Source organism: Onychostruthus taczanowskii, unplaced genomic scaffold, assembly GCF_017590055.1.
Source record: "Onychostruthus taczanowskii isolate IOZ18803 unplaced genomic scaffold, ASM1759005v1 scaffold5, whole genome shotgun sequence".
Lineage (NCBI taxonomy): Eukaryota > Metazoa > Chordata > Aves > Passeriformes > Passeridae > Onychostruthus > Onychostruthus taczanowskii.
Genome location: NW_024502568.1, coordinates 3,321,073 through 3,335,528, shown reverse-complemented (window position 1 = coordinate 3,335,528; position 14,456 = coordinate 3,321,073). Strand labels below are relative to the sequence as shown.

At 42.0% G+C, this 14,456-nt stretch overlaps 2 protein-coding genes across 4 annotated transcripts in view; one reads left to right on the top strand and one right to left on the bottom strand.

Annotated features, from left to right (window-relative positions):
- The window catches only part of TNKS2 (tankyrase 2), a 54,794-nt gene extending 44,849 nt beyond the window's left edge, over window positions 1-9,945 (bottom strand). The window contains exons 1-2 of the mRNA XM_041415496.1: window positions 9,550-9,945; window positions 8,281-8,350 (exon numbers count right to left, since the gene is read on the bottom strand). Of these exons, the coding sequence (XP_041271430.1) occupies window positions 8,281-8,350; window positions 9,550-9,945 (466 nt within the window). The remainder of the gene's footprint in view (window positions 1-8,280; window positions 8,351-9,549) is intronic.
- On the top strand, window positions 9,755-13,802 carry PPP1R3C (protein phosphatase 1 regulatory subunit 3C). 3 transcript variants are annotated; one of them, XM_041415948.1, is made up of 3 exons: window positions 9,761-9,782; window positions 10,193-10,200; window positions 11,281-13,802. In XM_041415948.1, exon 3 carries the CDS (start codon window positions 11,285-11,287, stop codon window positions 12,227-12,229), a length of 945 nt encoding a protein of 314 aa, XP_041271882.1. In that variant the 5' UTR covers window positions 9,761-9,782; window positions 10,193-10,200; window positions 11,281-11,284; the 3' UTR covers window positions 12,230-13,802. The 3 variants fall into 3 exon arrangements, with proteins under 3 accessions (XP_041271881.1, XP_041271882.1, XP_041271883.1); XM_041415949.1 differs by lacking the exon at window positions 9,761-9,782 and adding an exon at window positions 10,766-10,770; XM_041415947.1 differs by lacking the exon at window positions 10,193-10,200 and having other exon boundaries at window positions 9,755-9,783; window positions 11,284-13,802.
- Window positions 13,803-14,456: the final 654 nt, after the last annotated feature.

The window sequence follows — 14,456 nt, the reverse complement described above, 5'->3', positions numbered from 1 at the left end:
CTCAGTGGGTAATTGAACTCATCTACTCAAAAGACGTAGAAAGGAAGAACACTGGATTTGGATTTGATACTGTATATCAACAATGGAGTCACAATACATTTTGGTAGTAGTTAAAATACTGTGTGACATAGCACCTCAAAGAGTTCTATGGTACTTCGGCTGCAGGTTGTTGGAGTGTCTGGTTTATTTGTAAGTCATGTTTCCTTCCTGCTATAAAGTCTTGCTGTAATTCAGATCTTTGACTATCTAACTCTTTTGATAAGGCATGGAAACGTCATTCCACTGTTAAACTTACACCAATATGAATCTGCAGGGAAAGAAGGTTTGCTCAGCTGGTCTGCTGAACCACTCCTCCTTCCATAAACAGACAATATAGACAGATGACATAAATGTTAGGCAACATTTCATGAAACTGTATGTTTTTTATAGCATTTCTTTTCAGCATTACAACAGATTTGAATTGTTTTTTGCCATTAGATCTGTTTATAGTGTACTGGTACTGAAGTACAGAATCCACACATTCAAAGGAACCCCATGCTCTGTTAAATTTCTGCAAACTACTGTGGCTGTGGGAATGATGCACAGTGAAAGTGTAATTGTCCCTAAACTCGGAACACACCCCACTGAATGCGTTTCTAAGCATCATCTTGCCCCATGAAGAAAAGCCTGGCAGGAGTTTCAAGTGGGGGTTCCCACCCTTGTTATTAGTTGCATTGTAAGGGTTGCACACTGTGTGTGGTAACATTGCTCAGGGAAAGATCTTCAGGAGTATAATTACTCTTTCAAATTCATATGGATAAAGAAAGGAAACGATTCTGAGAACAGGGGACCTCAAAGACCCCTGAAAGCAAGAGACTGTATCTCTGTTGACTTAGCTGAGAAGGTGTCATTAGAAATGTCAGCCAGAGAATCAGGGCAGGGACTTTTTATACTTACATGGCAGATGTTATTCATACTTCACACCAGTCTGATGTGCTTACACTGGAGTAGGTCTCATGCAGTTTCATTAGGAACAGCTGTTTTTTATCAACTTTGCATCCAACTCTAATAGTTTATACTGTTTAAACGAAATTGAGATGAATGTCTTGATAAAAATGGTAGAAAGAAGATTTTGCTAGCTTCAGCAAAGTGATATAAAAGTAAAACCCATAAATTTCAGAGTCCAGGAAGCCCCCTGTCTTGGACAGAATGACTTTTTCCTGCAAGAAGGATTAATTTACCTTTATTTTTGTATATGGCTATCATAAAAACAGGGCACAAGCATGAGTCTGGAATAAAAAGCCATACTGTGCTATCAACTATATTATGTATTTTTAAAGTTCCATATGCTGTTTGAAAACATAGAGGACAAAACAAGTACTATATCACTTGCAAAACTTATAACAAGGGATGGTAGAAGTGGGATATACTAGAAGAGACACTGAATGCTACTGACTCTAAGGCTGATCTAGACCTTTGGATTTAGAACAAGATCAGTGAGGGAAAGCATAGCCCATCTCCTTTGGACAGCATCCAGAAAGATGATTTGACAATAGTCAAGAATGTGTTTAGACTTGTGAAGCTTTAGGATGTAGTATGTGAATCAGCATTCTTGGTTTTTGGATGAACAGATAATGAATCATCACTTCTCTTCCTCTATCTGTACTTACATTGTGTTACATAAAAGGGCCAGGTATACTATTTTATTTTCTGGTATTATACCTGCAGGGCATGCATAACCTGATTTTGAAACTAGCAGCCCTGATAAAAGGGTGCAATTTCTAAAACCAAGACATTCCATTGACCAACACCCCATCCTGCTTTCAACATTGTTGTGCTATGACTAGCAGAGAAGTTTCTCCTTAAATACCTTCTTTGTGGGATATTCAAACACAGACTGTATGAATATGCTATTATCTTGAGAAGCCAAATGTATATTATATGATGGCAGTAATAAAATCAATGCATAATTTCTGTGCTACCTGTTTTATATAGAGCTAGAGTTTATTTTCTTTCATGCTCACTGTCTTTATTACTGCCCTAAGGAAAAAAGCTACCAAGGGAGCAACTTCTCTTTCTCTTGGGGTACAGAGAAATTAAAAAAGTTAGTAATTTAAATGGGATGGAAAAAGATTTATTGTGTAAATATTATACTTCCCTCCATTCCCCCACTTGCTCCCAAAGGACAGAACCACAACTTCCTCTCCCATAACAGCCAGTTGATATGGCCAGGCCCTGGCTTGGTGACAGCCAGCTCCTGTCCTATGAATAGGCTGAAAACAGCTTTGGCTGGACTCCATCCCTCTGAGCCTCTCCTGTTAGACCAATGCATCTTTCCATGCATAAATATACTGCAGAGAAATATATGGGTGTATAAAAAAGGATCAAGTACTTCAGGATGGGTTTTCCCTAACCTAGGAGAAGGACATGAGGCCCTGCCACCACTGTCATGTGTTATTTTGTGTCCCATCTCATTCTCCGCGAAGGGATCCTTGATAGAAATCTTTGCTGAAGGCAAAGAGAAAGGTTGGCTTTGTTGAGTTTTGTTTTTTACATGTTATGTTTCCAAGAAGCACTCTGTTGGATATTTATTCCTTTAAACATCATAACTTTGTTAAAAAGAAAAATTTCTAACTACCTCTGGATTAAGAGAAGCTTTTTCACCTAGTCTGGGAATAAAAACAGAATTCCTTTTCCCACCTAACACACTCAGTGATTTCTTTTCAGATGAAAGCCCTCAATCCCCATCCCCTTAAAGTGTACATTATGACTAGGAAATGCATGTCAGTGTCACCAAGGGGAGATCCATGCCTTTGCAGCAGAGTGAGGGGTAAATGAAGTTAGGGCATGAGCTGTGTTTTGCTTAATGAACTAAGTCCATCCCGGTGCCAAAGTGGATAAAAAGAGCTAGCCAGGAAGGATGTGGAGGGGTGAGGTTTGCATTAAGAACAGTGGAAGGTCACCAGCATGGTTAGTGGCCTGAATGTGCTGCAGAAGGTGAGACTGAGGGGGCTGACTTTGCTTAACTTGCAAAAGAAAAGCTAAGTTAGAGTGAGTCAGACTGCAGCCTCCCAGTACCAAGAGGAAATCAAGAGAAGATGGAGCCAGCCTTAAGAACCACAGCAAAAGGAAAAGAGGGAGCAGTCACATGTTGCAGAAAAGGAATTCCAGACAGATAAACAGAAAAAACTAATAGAGTGTTTAGCATTGGCACAGGTTGTCTAGAGAGGCTGCGTCCTTGAAGCTGTCAAAAGCTCAGCTGGATGAGCAACCTGAGCAGCCAGATCTAACTTTGAAGCTATTCCTGCTTGGAGGAGGAGACTGGATTATGTGACCTGAAAAGGCCTCTTGCAACCTCCACTATTCTGTGACTGCACTTCTCTAGAGAAGCATGCAAGATCATCCTCACTGGTTAAAACCATTTTAAGTTTTGCAAAACTTACTGTAAGCATTATTGCATACATGAAGCAGCACATTTTGACAGTAAACCATCTGTGTTCTGCGAAGCAGCATCTAAGAATAACCCAAAGAAACCAATTTATTGCAAATATATTATTTAGGCCACAATCTTTCTACAGTCAGAACCATAACTAGTTCCCCTTCCACTGCAGGATGAAAGAGAGCTGATGATATTACAGCACTTGGATTGAAGAGCTTCATTCTTTCCAGCAAATCTAAAAATGAAATGAATGTCTGCATGAAATTTGACCCCCATGAAACTGGGGAAATATACATTCATATACATATGTATGCTGCACCCAAAGAGGCATAACTAGGTCAGATCCAGGGAAACTCAAAATTTTTGTCTGAAGTGGTTAGAAATTAAATTAAATTTGGAAGAGAAAAGATTCATTCATTCATCTCTTAGTATGCCATAGGGGAGTTTTTTCTCCATACAGAAAATCCAAGAAAAACTTGGCACAGAATTTTGCTGTACTGATTTCCAAGCCCCATTCTTCCCTTGTGATACAAGACAAAAAGGACCTTGTAAGAGAACCTAAAATAGAGAAATGGATCATGTCTCTTGGGTGGCAGAACAAGAGAAGGAGTGTTATTCAGACCCTTCAAGGGCTTCTAAACACTCTGTGAACATCTTGCAGCTCTTAGTTGGGCAATGTCATATATAGCAATGCTTATTCAGGATGAAGGTTTTATTCAACATAAATTTTATGGGAATGGTAATCATATTGAATAATCACGTGGCTCCTGCAAGTCTGTAGGGAATTGTGCATATGTGCATTAAAAAAAAAATCACTTTTTTCCTTGAGAGATTGCAAAGAAGAAGAATACTGCCCACATAGCTGATGGAAGTGTCTGCTGAACCAACATTTGCTTCTTCACACAACATTAAGCATAAACCAAATTGCACAAAGCAGCATTTCACTTACTGTTTTCTTTGGAAAAGACTATTCATCAGCAGAGGTAATTCCTTCACCTGGGCCTAGGGAAAAAAAAAAAAAAAAGAGAATAAACACTGATTATCCATACACAGCAACATGATTTATAAAATATTCGGCCACAGATTATCAAGGTTCAACCATCTCAGGTGTGTGGTTAAAAATAAAAACCACAAAAACTGGGTAAAAAGAATGTTGTAATATTGAAATATTGCATTTATTTCAGACATCTAGGAGAGCCTTTGGATTCTGATCTGTGTTTGTAAGTCAGATTTATACTCATGTATAAAATGTTTGTATGTATTTTGTTTTCTGCACTCTTGTAAAACACCTCATGGAAAGTTCAGGTTATTCCAAGAATGAATACGTACATTTATGCTCTTCCTCCTTTCAGTTTTCTTTCCTTTTTCACTCTACATTGTAGCAATCTATAAATAATGTGGCATTGTCTTTATTTCATCTTACCTCAAACTTCTAAAAGTTTAAGGAATTTTGCTCAAAATATCCTGAATTTAATATAATCACATGACATTAAACATTTGAGCAGCCTGAGATATGTTTTCTTGCTTTTTCTATGTCACTTTTTTCAGAAAGCAACACACTTCTCTGCCACTATACATTTTCAAAGTAATACCTCATCTACAACTGACTAATTTATCATTAATCAGCTTCAACAAGATTAGACATTTTAAATCAATTTCTAGCTTCTAATTCAGTCCAAAGCTTTCACTTTCAAGGAATTTAAATGTCTTTGAATTTAACTTTAGAAAGTTCCAAGAGTGGCAAGAAGTCACTATTGACTGAAACAGAATGAGACCTAGAACCTCTATGAATTCCCAAATAATTAGACCCATGTCCTGTTACTGTAAGAAAACATAAACCCCATCCATCTTTGCATGTGCATTTGGCTGCCTGTTGCTTGCCCTCCTCCATAGGGGATGGTTGTGGCACTATTGCAGTGAGGGCAGTGCAATATTTTTCCCCAGACTTTCTCTGATTAGCCTATTAGCAAGTGATTACAATTTACAGGTATTTCAGTGAGGCCTTCCCAACAGCTGTAGTATGTTGGATCTGGTTGAAACCACCCCCTCCACCAACCATGAGAAATGGGCTAATAAAAATTCTAAAAATATAAAAAATTTATTTCTTCCTTGTATGGACTATACAAGTGCTGAAGAAATTCCTAAAACAATAACAGTTTCCCAGGACTAGTTTCTTTGGTATATATTTGCAACCATTAGTAATTTTCAAAGTTCACCAAAGGGTTCTGAGAAGCAAGTAAAGAATATAGCCTTCTATTAAGACTTAATAAAACTTCTGCTTACTGTATTTCATCAGATAAACCATTAAAAGTAATTTTAAATTTTCAAATGCTTACAGGCTCAACTGACTTTCTATGTATCTGAAAAATCACTATTTGCATCACAGTCATAGAAAACTGCAACCCAACTTCATAGATAATACACATTTACAAAGATTAGCCTTAGCAGCAGAGAACAAATATTGAACAGAAAAGCTCAAGACAAGGAAAAAAAAGGCTGCTGTCAACCTTGTATGACAGAATTGTCCCTGGCTCTTACCACAGGTGTTCTTTAAAGTCATTAAAGCTCTGTCTCTTTCACAGGTGTTGTGTGATGCTGCAGGAACGTGCCAGCCAAAATAAGGTGGACATACTCTGTTTTCTAATAACACCAGTATAGTGCCACTGGCCTAGCAATTGGTTTTAGTTTCAAGCCCTAAACCAAATCAAAAGCTTCTCTGCTCAGTTGCATACTGTAACTGCATTAAGCTAGCATTGCTCTCCCTTGCAAACAGCAAGGATTTCTCAAGAGATGCGTTACTATGCAAGTGAAATAGACATATATTTTTCTCTCTGGACTTTTTTACCTATAAATGTGGTCATGACTTTGCTCTGAGGAAATATTTGCCTATCTTTGCTTCAAAAGGCTTTAATTAAATGCTAATAACTCCTCTACTCTTTCTATATCCTCCACTGCCATGTATTTCCTTTCTTCCCTCCTGAAGTTGTGGGGGAGGATAGCAAAGAAGCAGAGCAACCTGAAAGTAATAAAGTCAGAGTAAACACAAAATCCTTGCTTGATTACTCAGTCTCAGAACAGAGGCTGAAAAAAAGCAATTCTTTCATTCTTATAAAACGACAAGAGCCAGCAAAGAGGTGACCAGAGCAGCCCATTGCGGTGTAATAGCTGACAGAAGGCACAATCACTCATTATCTGTTCCCAGAACTGCTGATTGAAAGGTTGTGGGTAGTTCAGGTGAGGTGAAGAATGGCAAGACCCGGAGGACCATCTGCATATAAAAGCATTCACTGTGGAGCTGATACCATATATTTGTCTTTGAACAGAACAGCACAAACCCAATTGCCAGTTTGTCACTGAGCAATCTCAATGAACTCCTTGAAAGCAAACCTGTGCCTTCCATTGCATCTGGACCATCTAGGCTGCAAACTGTTTTAAAAACGTACATTTAAGGTTTAGTGAAGCTATGGTAGCTATAATAAAACTGTGTTTTCTATAGCTAACGTGTTTAACATATTAGATGTAACGTACCACTTTTTCAGGAAAAGACCAAGAACTAGTCTGGGTGATCAATTTGGGTTTCCTTCTTACAAAAGTGGTTGGAAGTACAATCCCCTATGATGGGGCTTGATTTTATAATCAGCTGTGCTTTTTCCAGTTACATATTTCTGCCCTTGTGCTCCTACAAATGTCAGAAAATCTGATATGCCACAAAGTGCTGTCAAATGCACAGTAAGACAGTAGTTTTTTTTTCCTCTGGTGTTCCCATTTTAGCAGCACTATTTGAAAGACAGACAGATCTACATTTTAAGATGCCAAACCAAAGTATCTGGAAACCTGAGTCCTCTATAAAAAGCACAGCTAGGGAACCATCACTGACAGGACAAACTGGAGTGCTAACTCAGATAGCCCTATCAGTTTGCCTCAATGCAGGGATGCCTCCCTGGGTGAGGAAAGAGTTACCCTGGCTCTGCACAATGCTCTCTGCTTGTATTGGCAACCAGGAACTGGGACACCAGTCCATGGCCATGAATGTGCTCCAGATTACCAATTAGGCACAAAGTTACTGTATCCAGTCTGTATTTACTGACTTGGGCAATGATCTGCCTGTGAAAGGCTCTGGATCTCACTACTGGCTTTTTGCTAAACATATCACTTTAAACAATCTTTCAAGATGTTTTCCAAGTTGGGCAAAACAGATATTTTACACAGTAAGAGCAAAATATTTTATTGCACCAACAGTGCAATGAGCTACTACATAGCAACAGAAATATGTGTAGGAAAGCCTTGAGGCAACTCCTTTTTTACAGGATTCCAGCAGCTCTTATTTAGTGTCTGCAGATAGCGTGATAGAGCAGCCCCAGCTGCTGCACGTGATCCCTGATAACACAGCAGCCCAGCTAAGCCGTGTGTGGGGGAAGATCCATGGACACAGATTCAAGTAGCACAGGCAAACAAACTCCAGAGTTATTGACTAATTTTTTATAATGGGTAAGTAGAAGAGATTTGGTAAGTGCCAGCCATGTGTCCAGTCCTCCCTTATAGCCATGGGTATATTTGGCCTGGCTTACTGCAGGTGGGGGGCTGGGGCTGAAAGTCTTTGTAGCTCTTCCAAAAGAAAAATAAACTTGTGACCAGCAAGGCTACTAGCAAAGCTTCCAACACACAGATGCTGTTTTCTATCACTTTCTGTAGACAAACAATGAGAAAATATCATCTGCCTTTGATAGGGAGCCAGCAGTCACTAAAAAATAAAAGAAGGGAAAGGAGAAGATGAGCAATGTGAGCGGCAGGGATGCAACTTGAGAAATGGAGGACCAGGGAAGGTTGTCCTGAGTAACTGGCTCCAGGGAACAGAGCAGGACCTTCCAAAGCCTTGTCTGCATTGTCAGTTACTGCTTCAGGCTTCATCTGGGTGACACTTAACGTCATAAACTGTCACGAAAGGCAGGAACTTCAGTCACCAACGGTCAGAACTAAGAAACTGAAGTGTTACTGTCTTATGAATACTCTCATTATTTATTACAGAGGCAGATAGTGATCCATGTGCCATGCATCTGTCAGCAGAAGCCTCTCGCCTTTCCTGTTCGCTCCCTCTGCTTATATGTATCTTGCATCCAAGGTGGAAGTGTTCTTGTCATCATCTGGTATGCTCACACCCTATCTTCTAATAAATTCTCACACATAAGCAGTAGAGCTTTTGATTTCTTTTGCTCACAAATCAAGAACAGAAAAATCCTTTACTGTTTGTTCATCACTGTAAACCCCTTTGCTTCATGTAGAACATAGGACTCATTGCTGTTCATCTGTGTGTGGTCTCATCTACTGGTAAAAGCTGTGAACTCAGAAGGTCACAGTTCACAGACTCCCTATCACATCTTGTAGGTTGACTGCAAGTCATCTACCACCCTTGGGGAAGAGCAGCTGGGCAGCAAGAAGGTGGCAGTGGATCCACAGAAGACCCAGGGAGAAAGTTAGCAACCAGGACATGGTCTCTGAAGAGCAGAACTTCATCTCTGAAGAGATGAACCTTCTCCAGTAGCATTACTCATCCTGCAGAACACAGCGTGCTGCTTGTCGGCTGTCCACAGCCTCTGCAAGGGCTTGTCTGGCACGGGGCCTCTGGGAGGCAGGACACCAGCAGTGCCACAGGATTGCTGTGGCTAGTGCTGCGGGGGCTGCCTGCCACCAGTTTTTGTCCCTTTCTCTGGAAAAAGGCAATAGATAAAGTGTGGGACCTATAGCAGGGCCTGTCATCCTCAGTACACAGATCACCAGGTGTGCATGCCTGCCACCAGTTTTTGTCCCTTTCTCTGGAAAAAGGCAATAGATAAAGTGTGGGACCTATAGCAGGGCCTGTCATCCTCAGACAGTGCACAGATCACCAGGTGTGCGAGGTGAAAAGCTATCGGCACCACTCACGTTAAAAGTTCGAAAGTACTTTTTCACTGAGGACAAAGGCAGCTATATTCCAGGATGATGGATTTCTGGCCCTGGGAACATCACCTTACAACTTAGTGTTCCATCTCCTTTCCAACGAAGCAGAGAAGTCTATAATTTAACTTTGGTTCCACTGGGCAAGGTCCTTTAGCAGCGCCCCGAAGCAGCCCCAGCTGGGCACGCGTGTCCTGTACCGAGAATCCCCGTCCGGCCCCCGGCTGCCGGCACAGCCGCGTGCTACAGCGAGCCCCCCCGGGCCCGGCGCGCCCGCAGCTGCTGCCGCCCTTCCCGGAGCACGAGGGAGCAGGGGCAGCTCCGGGCACGGACAGGGCAGGGGCACCGGGGGTGTGCGCGGCCGGCAGTCCCCGGGCACGCGGCGGCCCCGGCCGGCAGCGGCGGCCGCACCGCACCGCAGCGCAGCACAGCAGGTAAGCGCCGGCCGGGCCCCGCTGCCCGCCCGGCTGTGCCAGCGGCGCCCGGGGCTCGCTGCGCTCCGCGGGTCCCGCCGGGCGCTGCCCCCGCTGCTGCCCGAGCGCCCGCCGCCCCTCCGGCAGCCCGCGGCTGCTCCGGTGCTGCCGTGGGGTTTGCATGCTTGGCGCTTGTTTGCTATTTCGGTGTTGCGTGGGCTTTTTTTTTTTTTTTTTTTTTTTTTTTTTTTTTTTTTTTTTAACCTGACACTGCAAAAGCTCGGGTCACCAAAGTTGCAGAGAGAATATTTCTGACGCTTTAGTTCTATTCCTAATAAAGCAAAGCAAAAGTTGATTAATTTGATTCGGGTACTATCCTCTTACTGCTTATTATGGTAAATACTCCACAATAAAAAAAGCAAGAAGAGGCCAGCACAGCTTCTGCTTTAGTTTTGGCAGAGCTCTGGAATACCAGTGAGAACTCTGGGAAGCAGAAAGCCATTTATTTAAGTGACAAAGTAAATGCCTTTCCGTGACTCAACAAAACTATGAATTTCCTGCAAGGACTGCATCCATCTCAGCAGGGATATGCTACGATTGAAGCCCCTTTTTAGAAATATTCAAGCTATCTGGCATTGCATGGGCCGTGGTCTTGCACAGTAATTTTGATATCCGTCATCTGAGAGGCAGGGTTATGAGTAACTCCCTACAGAAAAACCTGTAGCATTCTTATTGAATCCTTGCAGTAGACTTTCAGCATAGTCTTTAGGGATTATCAAGAGTTGTTTTAAAGTCAATTCTTGAAGCCTAATGAGGTGAAAAAATAGTATGTCCTTCTCCCACTTTTTCCCCCTGCTTCAGTCAGCAGTTGACATTAACAGTGCAAAGAGCCCTATTACTTAGACCTGGGTTCACAGCTTATAAAAATATTTCTGAAGGTGCTTTAGTATTTGTATTCAACGAAACAAGTTCCTAAAAAGATCAACTGACAGTTGTTCAGAGCCACAGAATGATGGTTCTACATAAAGATATATAGAATCCCATCTGATGCTCTGATGGGATAGGCAACTTGCTTAATATAGTGCTGTCTCTGCTCAAAGATTAAGCAGCTGATCCAGCTTGTTGGAATTTTAAGACCTCACTCAGGTCCTCTAAGAGGGAAGTTCAAATGGATGAGCACTTCTACTTTAACTGGATCTGTTTTACTCGTTACAAGAATGTTCTTTTCTTATTTTCAAGAAAATGTGTTCCATTCGCTTTCACTAAAATCTGTTTGTCAGAGACTTGGCTAAAGAAAGGAGAGTAGATTTGAATTGAAGAAGTTTAGGATTGGCAAGAAATGACCGACTAGTTTCACCCTGGTTCCTTCGGTAGAACTGTCAATTTTGATTTAGGCTGCATTGTTTAAAACTGTGCAGAGATGAGGCCGTGAATAATTAAGAGAATGGTAAAGACACATTCTTGAGAAGCTTCTTATCTGATGTAATAAATGATGACATCCTGTGTTTCTTCTCCGTTCAGAATGATCCAGATCTTGGACCCCAGACCCTTGCCCAGCTCCAGCATGCCCGTGGATATGGCCATGCGAATTTGCATAGCCCATTCTCCACCACTGAAGAGCTTTCTCAACCCCCTCGAGGACTGCCAAAGAAACAGCTTTGTGAACAGACTCAAACCTCTCAGGCCCTGCCTTCATGTGAAATGTGACTCTGAAGATCAGAAGAGCGACTGGAACCACTCGCCAGCCCGAGCCAAGAAGCGCGTTGTGTTTGCAGACTCCAAGGGGCTGTCCCTGACAGTGATCCACACCTTCTCCGAGTTCCAGGAGCCCCCTGTGTGGGATCTGCAGTTTGACCTCTTAGGCATTGAGGACATAACATCTGACTTAAAACTCCATGAGGAGAAAAACTTGATTCTGGGTTTCCCTCAGCCCTCAGCTGACTACCTGGACTTCAGGAACCGTCTGCAGAGGAACCTGGTCTGCCTGGAGACCTGCACCCTGCAAGAGAAGGTCCTCTCAGGCACTGTGAAAGTAAAAAATGTCAGCTTTGAAAAAAAGGTTCAGGTTCGTATTACTTTCGATACGTGGAAGACCTACAAAGATGTTGAGTGTGTGTACATGAACAATGTTTACAGTGATTTTGAAAATGATACCTTCTCATTTGCCATTGATTTTCCTCCTGCCATTTCCTCTGAAGAGAAGATAGAGTTTTGCATTTCTTACCAAAGTGGAGAACATACCTTCTGGGACAATAATGAGGGTCAGAATTACAAAATTGTACACGCAGAGTGGAAGCCTAATGGTGTTCAGATATCATCTGCCAAGGAAGGCTATGTAGATCTTCAGACTTCAAGGAGAGGACAAGAGAGAGAACCTGATCAGCTGGGCAGTCCAAGGTTGTCCGGTGGCCTGTTTCCCCATTGGCAGAGCTTGGGTCAGATTGAACGTTCATTACCATATTGGTGATCCAGACTGCTGGGGAAGAATCCTTCCCTTTGGCAACAGAGCAGTGCTAGACTTCTGGTTCACTTACTGCATGGTGAAACCGCCTGACAGGTTTTGTTTGCTGTCTGAAAAAATCCAAGTTCATTAGACTGTGGGACTTGTTAAACCATATTATGCTCCTGAAGTTCTTAGCCAAACTTTCTCCTTGGAAGGAAAGAAAACCAAGGTGCGAGTCATGTGTGTGCTACATACTGTAGGAGTAGCTTGCCTGTATCTCAAGTATATGCTGCTTTCTTCCTGCTGTCAGCTCTCCCGGGTCACTAGGAGAGAGACTTGCAAAGTAGTATGGAAGACAATGGTGTCTCAGCAAGCTGTGGTAACTGTGTGCGAGTATGTGTGTGTGCACCGGGGTGGAAACAGAATGTCACAACTCATTTTGCACTATCAGGAGTGCAGTAGATGCTGTCAGGAGGCTTGCTGTGGCCCTCTATCTGCTTGTGGCAAAGGCAGGTAGGGGTGCATGGCAAAGATTTGTGGCTTCAATACCTGTTAAGAAACTTGGAGAGGATAATGGACAAGTGGGAAAAGGGGAAGAGGTAGAATGTGCTACATAACTTGGAGATGTGCAATGTTCTGATTACTTCTTTCCAAAGCTGTTTTTCTAATTCTCAGAGAAAGATCTATGGCATAAAAAGAAGACTAAAGAAAATGATGCAAAGTGAATAGTAGAAGTGACAACTGCTTTAAGAAGTCACCTCTGTCCTTACTTTGTGAAGCCTTGCATTTGATAACGAATGTAACCTTGACTTCACCATCCTACTTATTTACCAGGCAGACAGTTGCCTTTCAATGTTAAAAGAAAAATGTGCCTTTGAAAAAATTTTAAAGCCACCCTAACATGACAAAAATAGGGTTAGGCAACAAAACAAAGTGATTTGTGAATTTCCTCCTCTGTAGTATCATTAGGTGATTCCACTCATCACCTGATCTAGTCTTACAGCATCTGATGCTTGAGTATCTCGCTCCTGATTGCAACGTTAGCCGTGACTTTTCACAAGTAACATAGGCAAGGTCCTTCATATTGAAGACAGTGAATTAGCTGCACTTTGTGAGAGCTAATTTCTTTAAAAGAGCAGGGTTGTTACTAGGCTTTTCTAGACTGAATGTAGGCTTGCACATAGAAAACTGTTCTGGTTTACCTCATTTTTATAAGTTTATTTGTTTTTAGACTTTAGTAAACTAATATATATTTTGTATCTGTATGCTTATAATTTAGCTTTCTGAGCTGTCAGACTTTAAATGTTATATGGGTTTCATGCAAGACTTGTGTGAGAAATTGTCCAGTACATGCTCAGCAGGTGTGAATGCTGGCACACCTATTAGCTATACAGAAATGGTGTTAACATCAAAAAATAAATCACATTTTTGTTCACAGCTAAGAAGTATAATAGCCTGAGTGTGAAGCTACTTGCAGTGCAGCGAGATGTTAAATACTAAGGTGAAATAAGCCTCCTCCACTAATTGCACTTTTCCTTATGTAACCTTTGCTGTTATGTGTAAACTAGCCATTGTAAGAATAAATTTTATTTTGATACATCTGGTTCTCAATCTATTTTCTCACTTTCTGTAAAACAAACTTAGCTGTGAAACAAGGTACAACCAGTTTGTTCTGTGCCATGGGATCTGCTAAAGCTGGCTGTGGTAAGGCATCTCAGATCAGAAGCTGGCACTACCCTGAAAATGAAATCCAACCTCTTCACTAAATGAGAGATCCTTGAAAGTATTCACCTTGCAAGTTGTATCATTTTAAAAAACACTGTATCTCACTAAATTTACCTGGAATATTTTGGTTGGACAGATTTTGTCAAGGATCTTGCTGTGCTTTGGGCAAGTCTGGCAGGAGCACGTCTTAATCTGAGGGCCAGACTTACCTGCTGAGCTAGAGCATATGTGATGGGTGACTCTGCACAGCAGCGCTTAATGTTTTCTGGCTTGGTTTCACCTGAACTTGGCTGGTTGTGCTGCCTCCTGCAGCTATGCTGCTGTCTAGGGCAGAGGGAGGTTATACCCAGGAATCCACGGAGCTGCCATCAGTCCCAAGGGGCTCCCTGTGAAATGAAGCGTCTGCTGTGAGCCAGCCACGACTGCTGAGGCTGCAGCGTGGCCTCACGGGCACTGAGAATGGAGAGAAGCTGGGGGTGGTTTCCAAGGGCCCTCATCCCAGGGGTGTGGGCAGATTTTGTCAAGG

Bases quoted from the DNA above. Each gene is read 5' to 3' on its own strand.
- PPP1R3C (XM_041415947.1), top strand. From the start codon at position 11,285: ATGATCCAGATCTTGGACCCCAGACCCTTGCCCAGCTCCAGCATGCCC.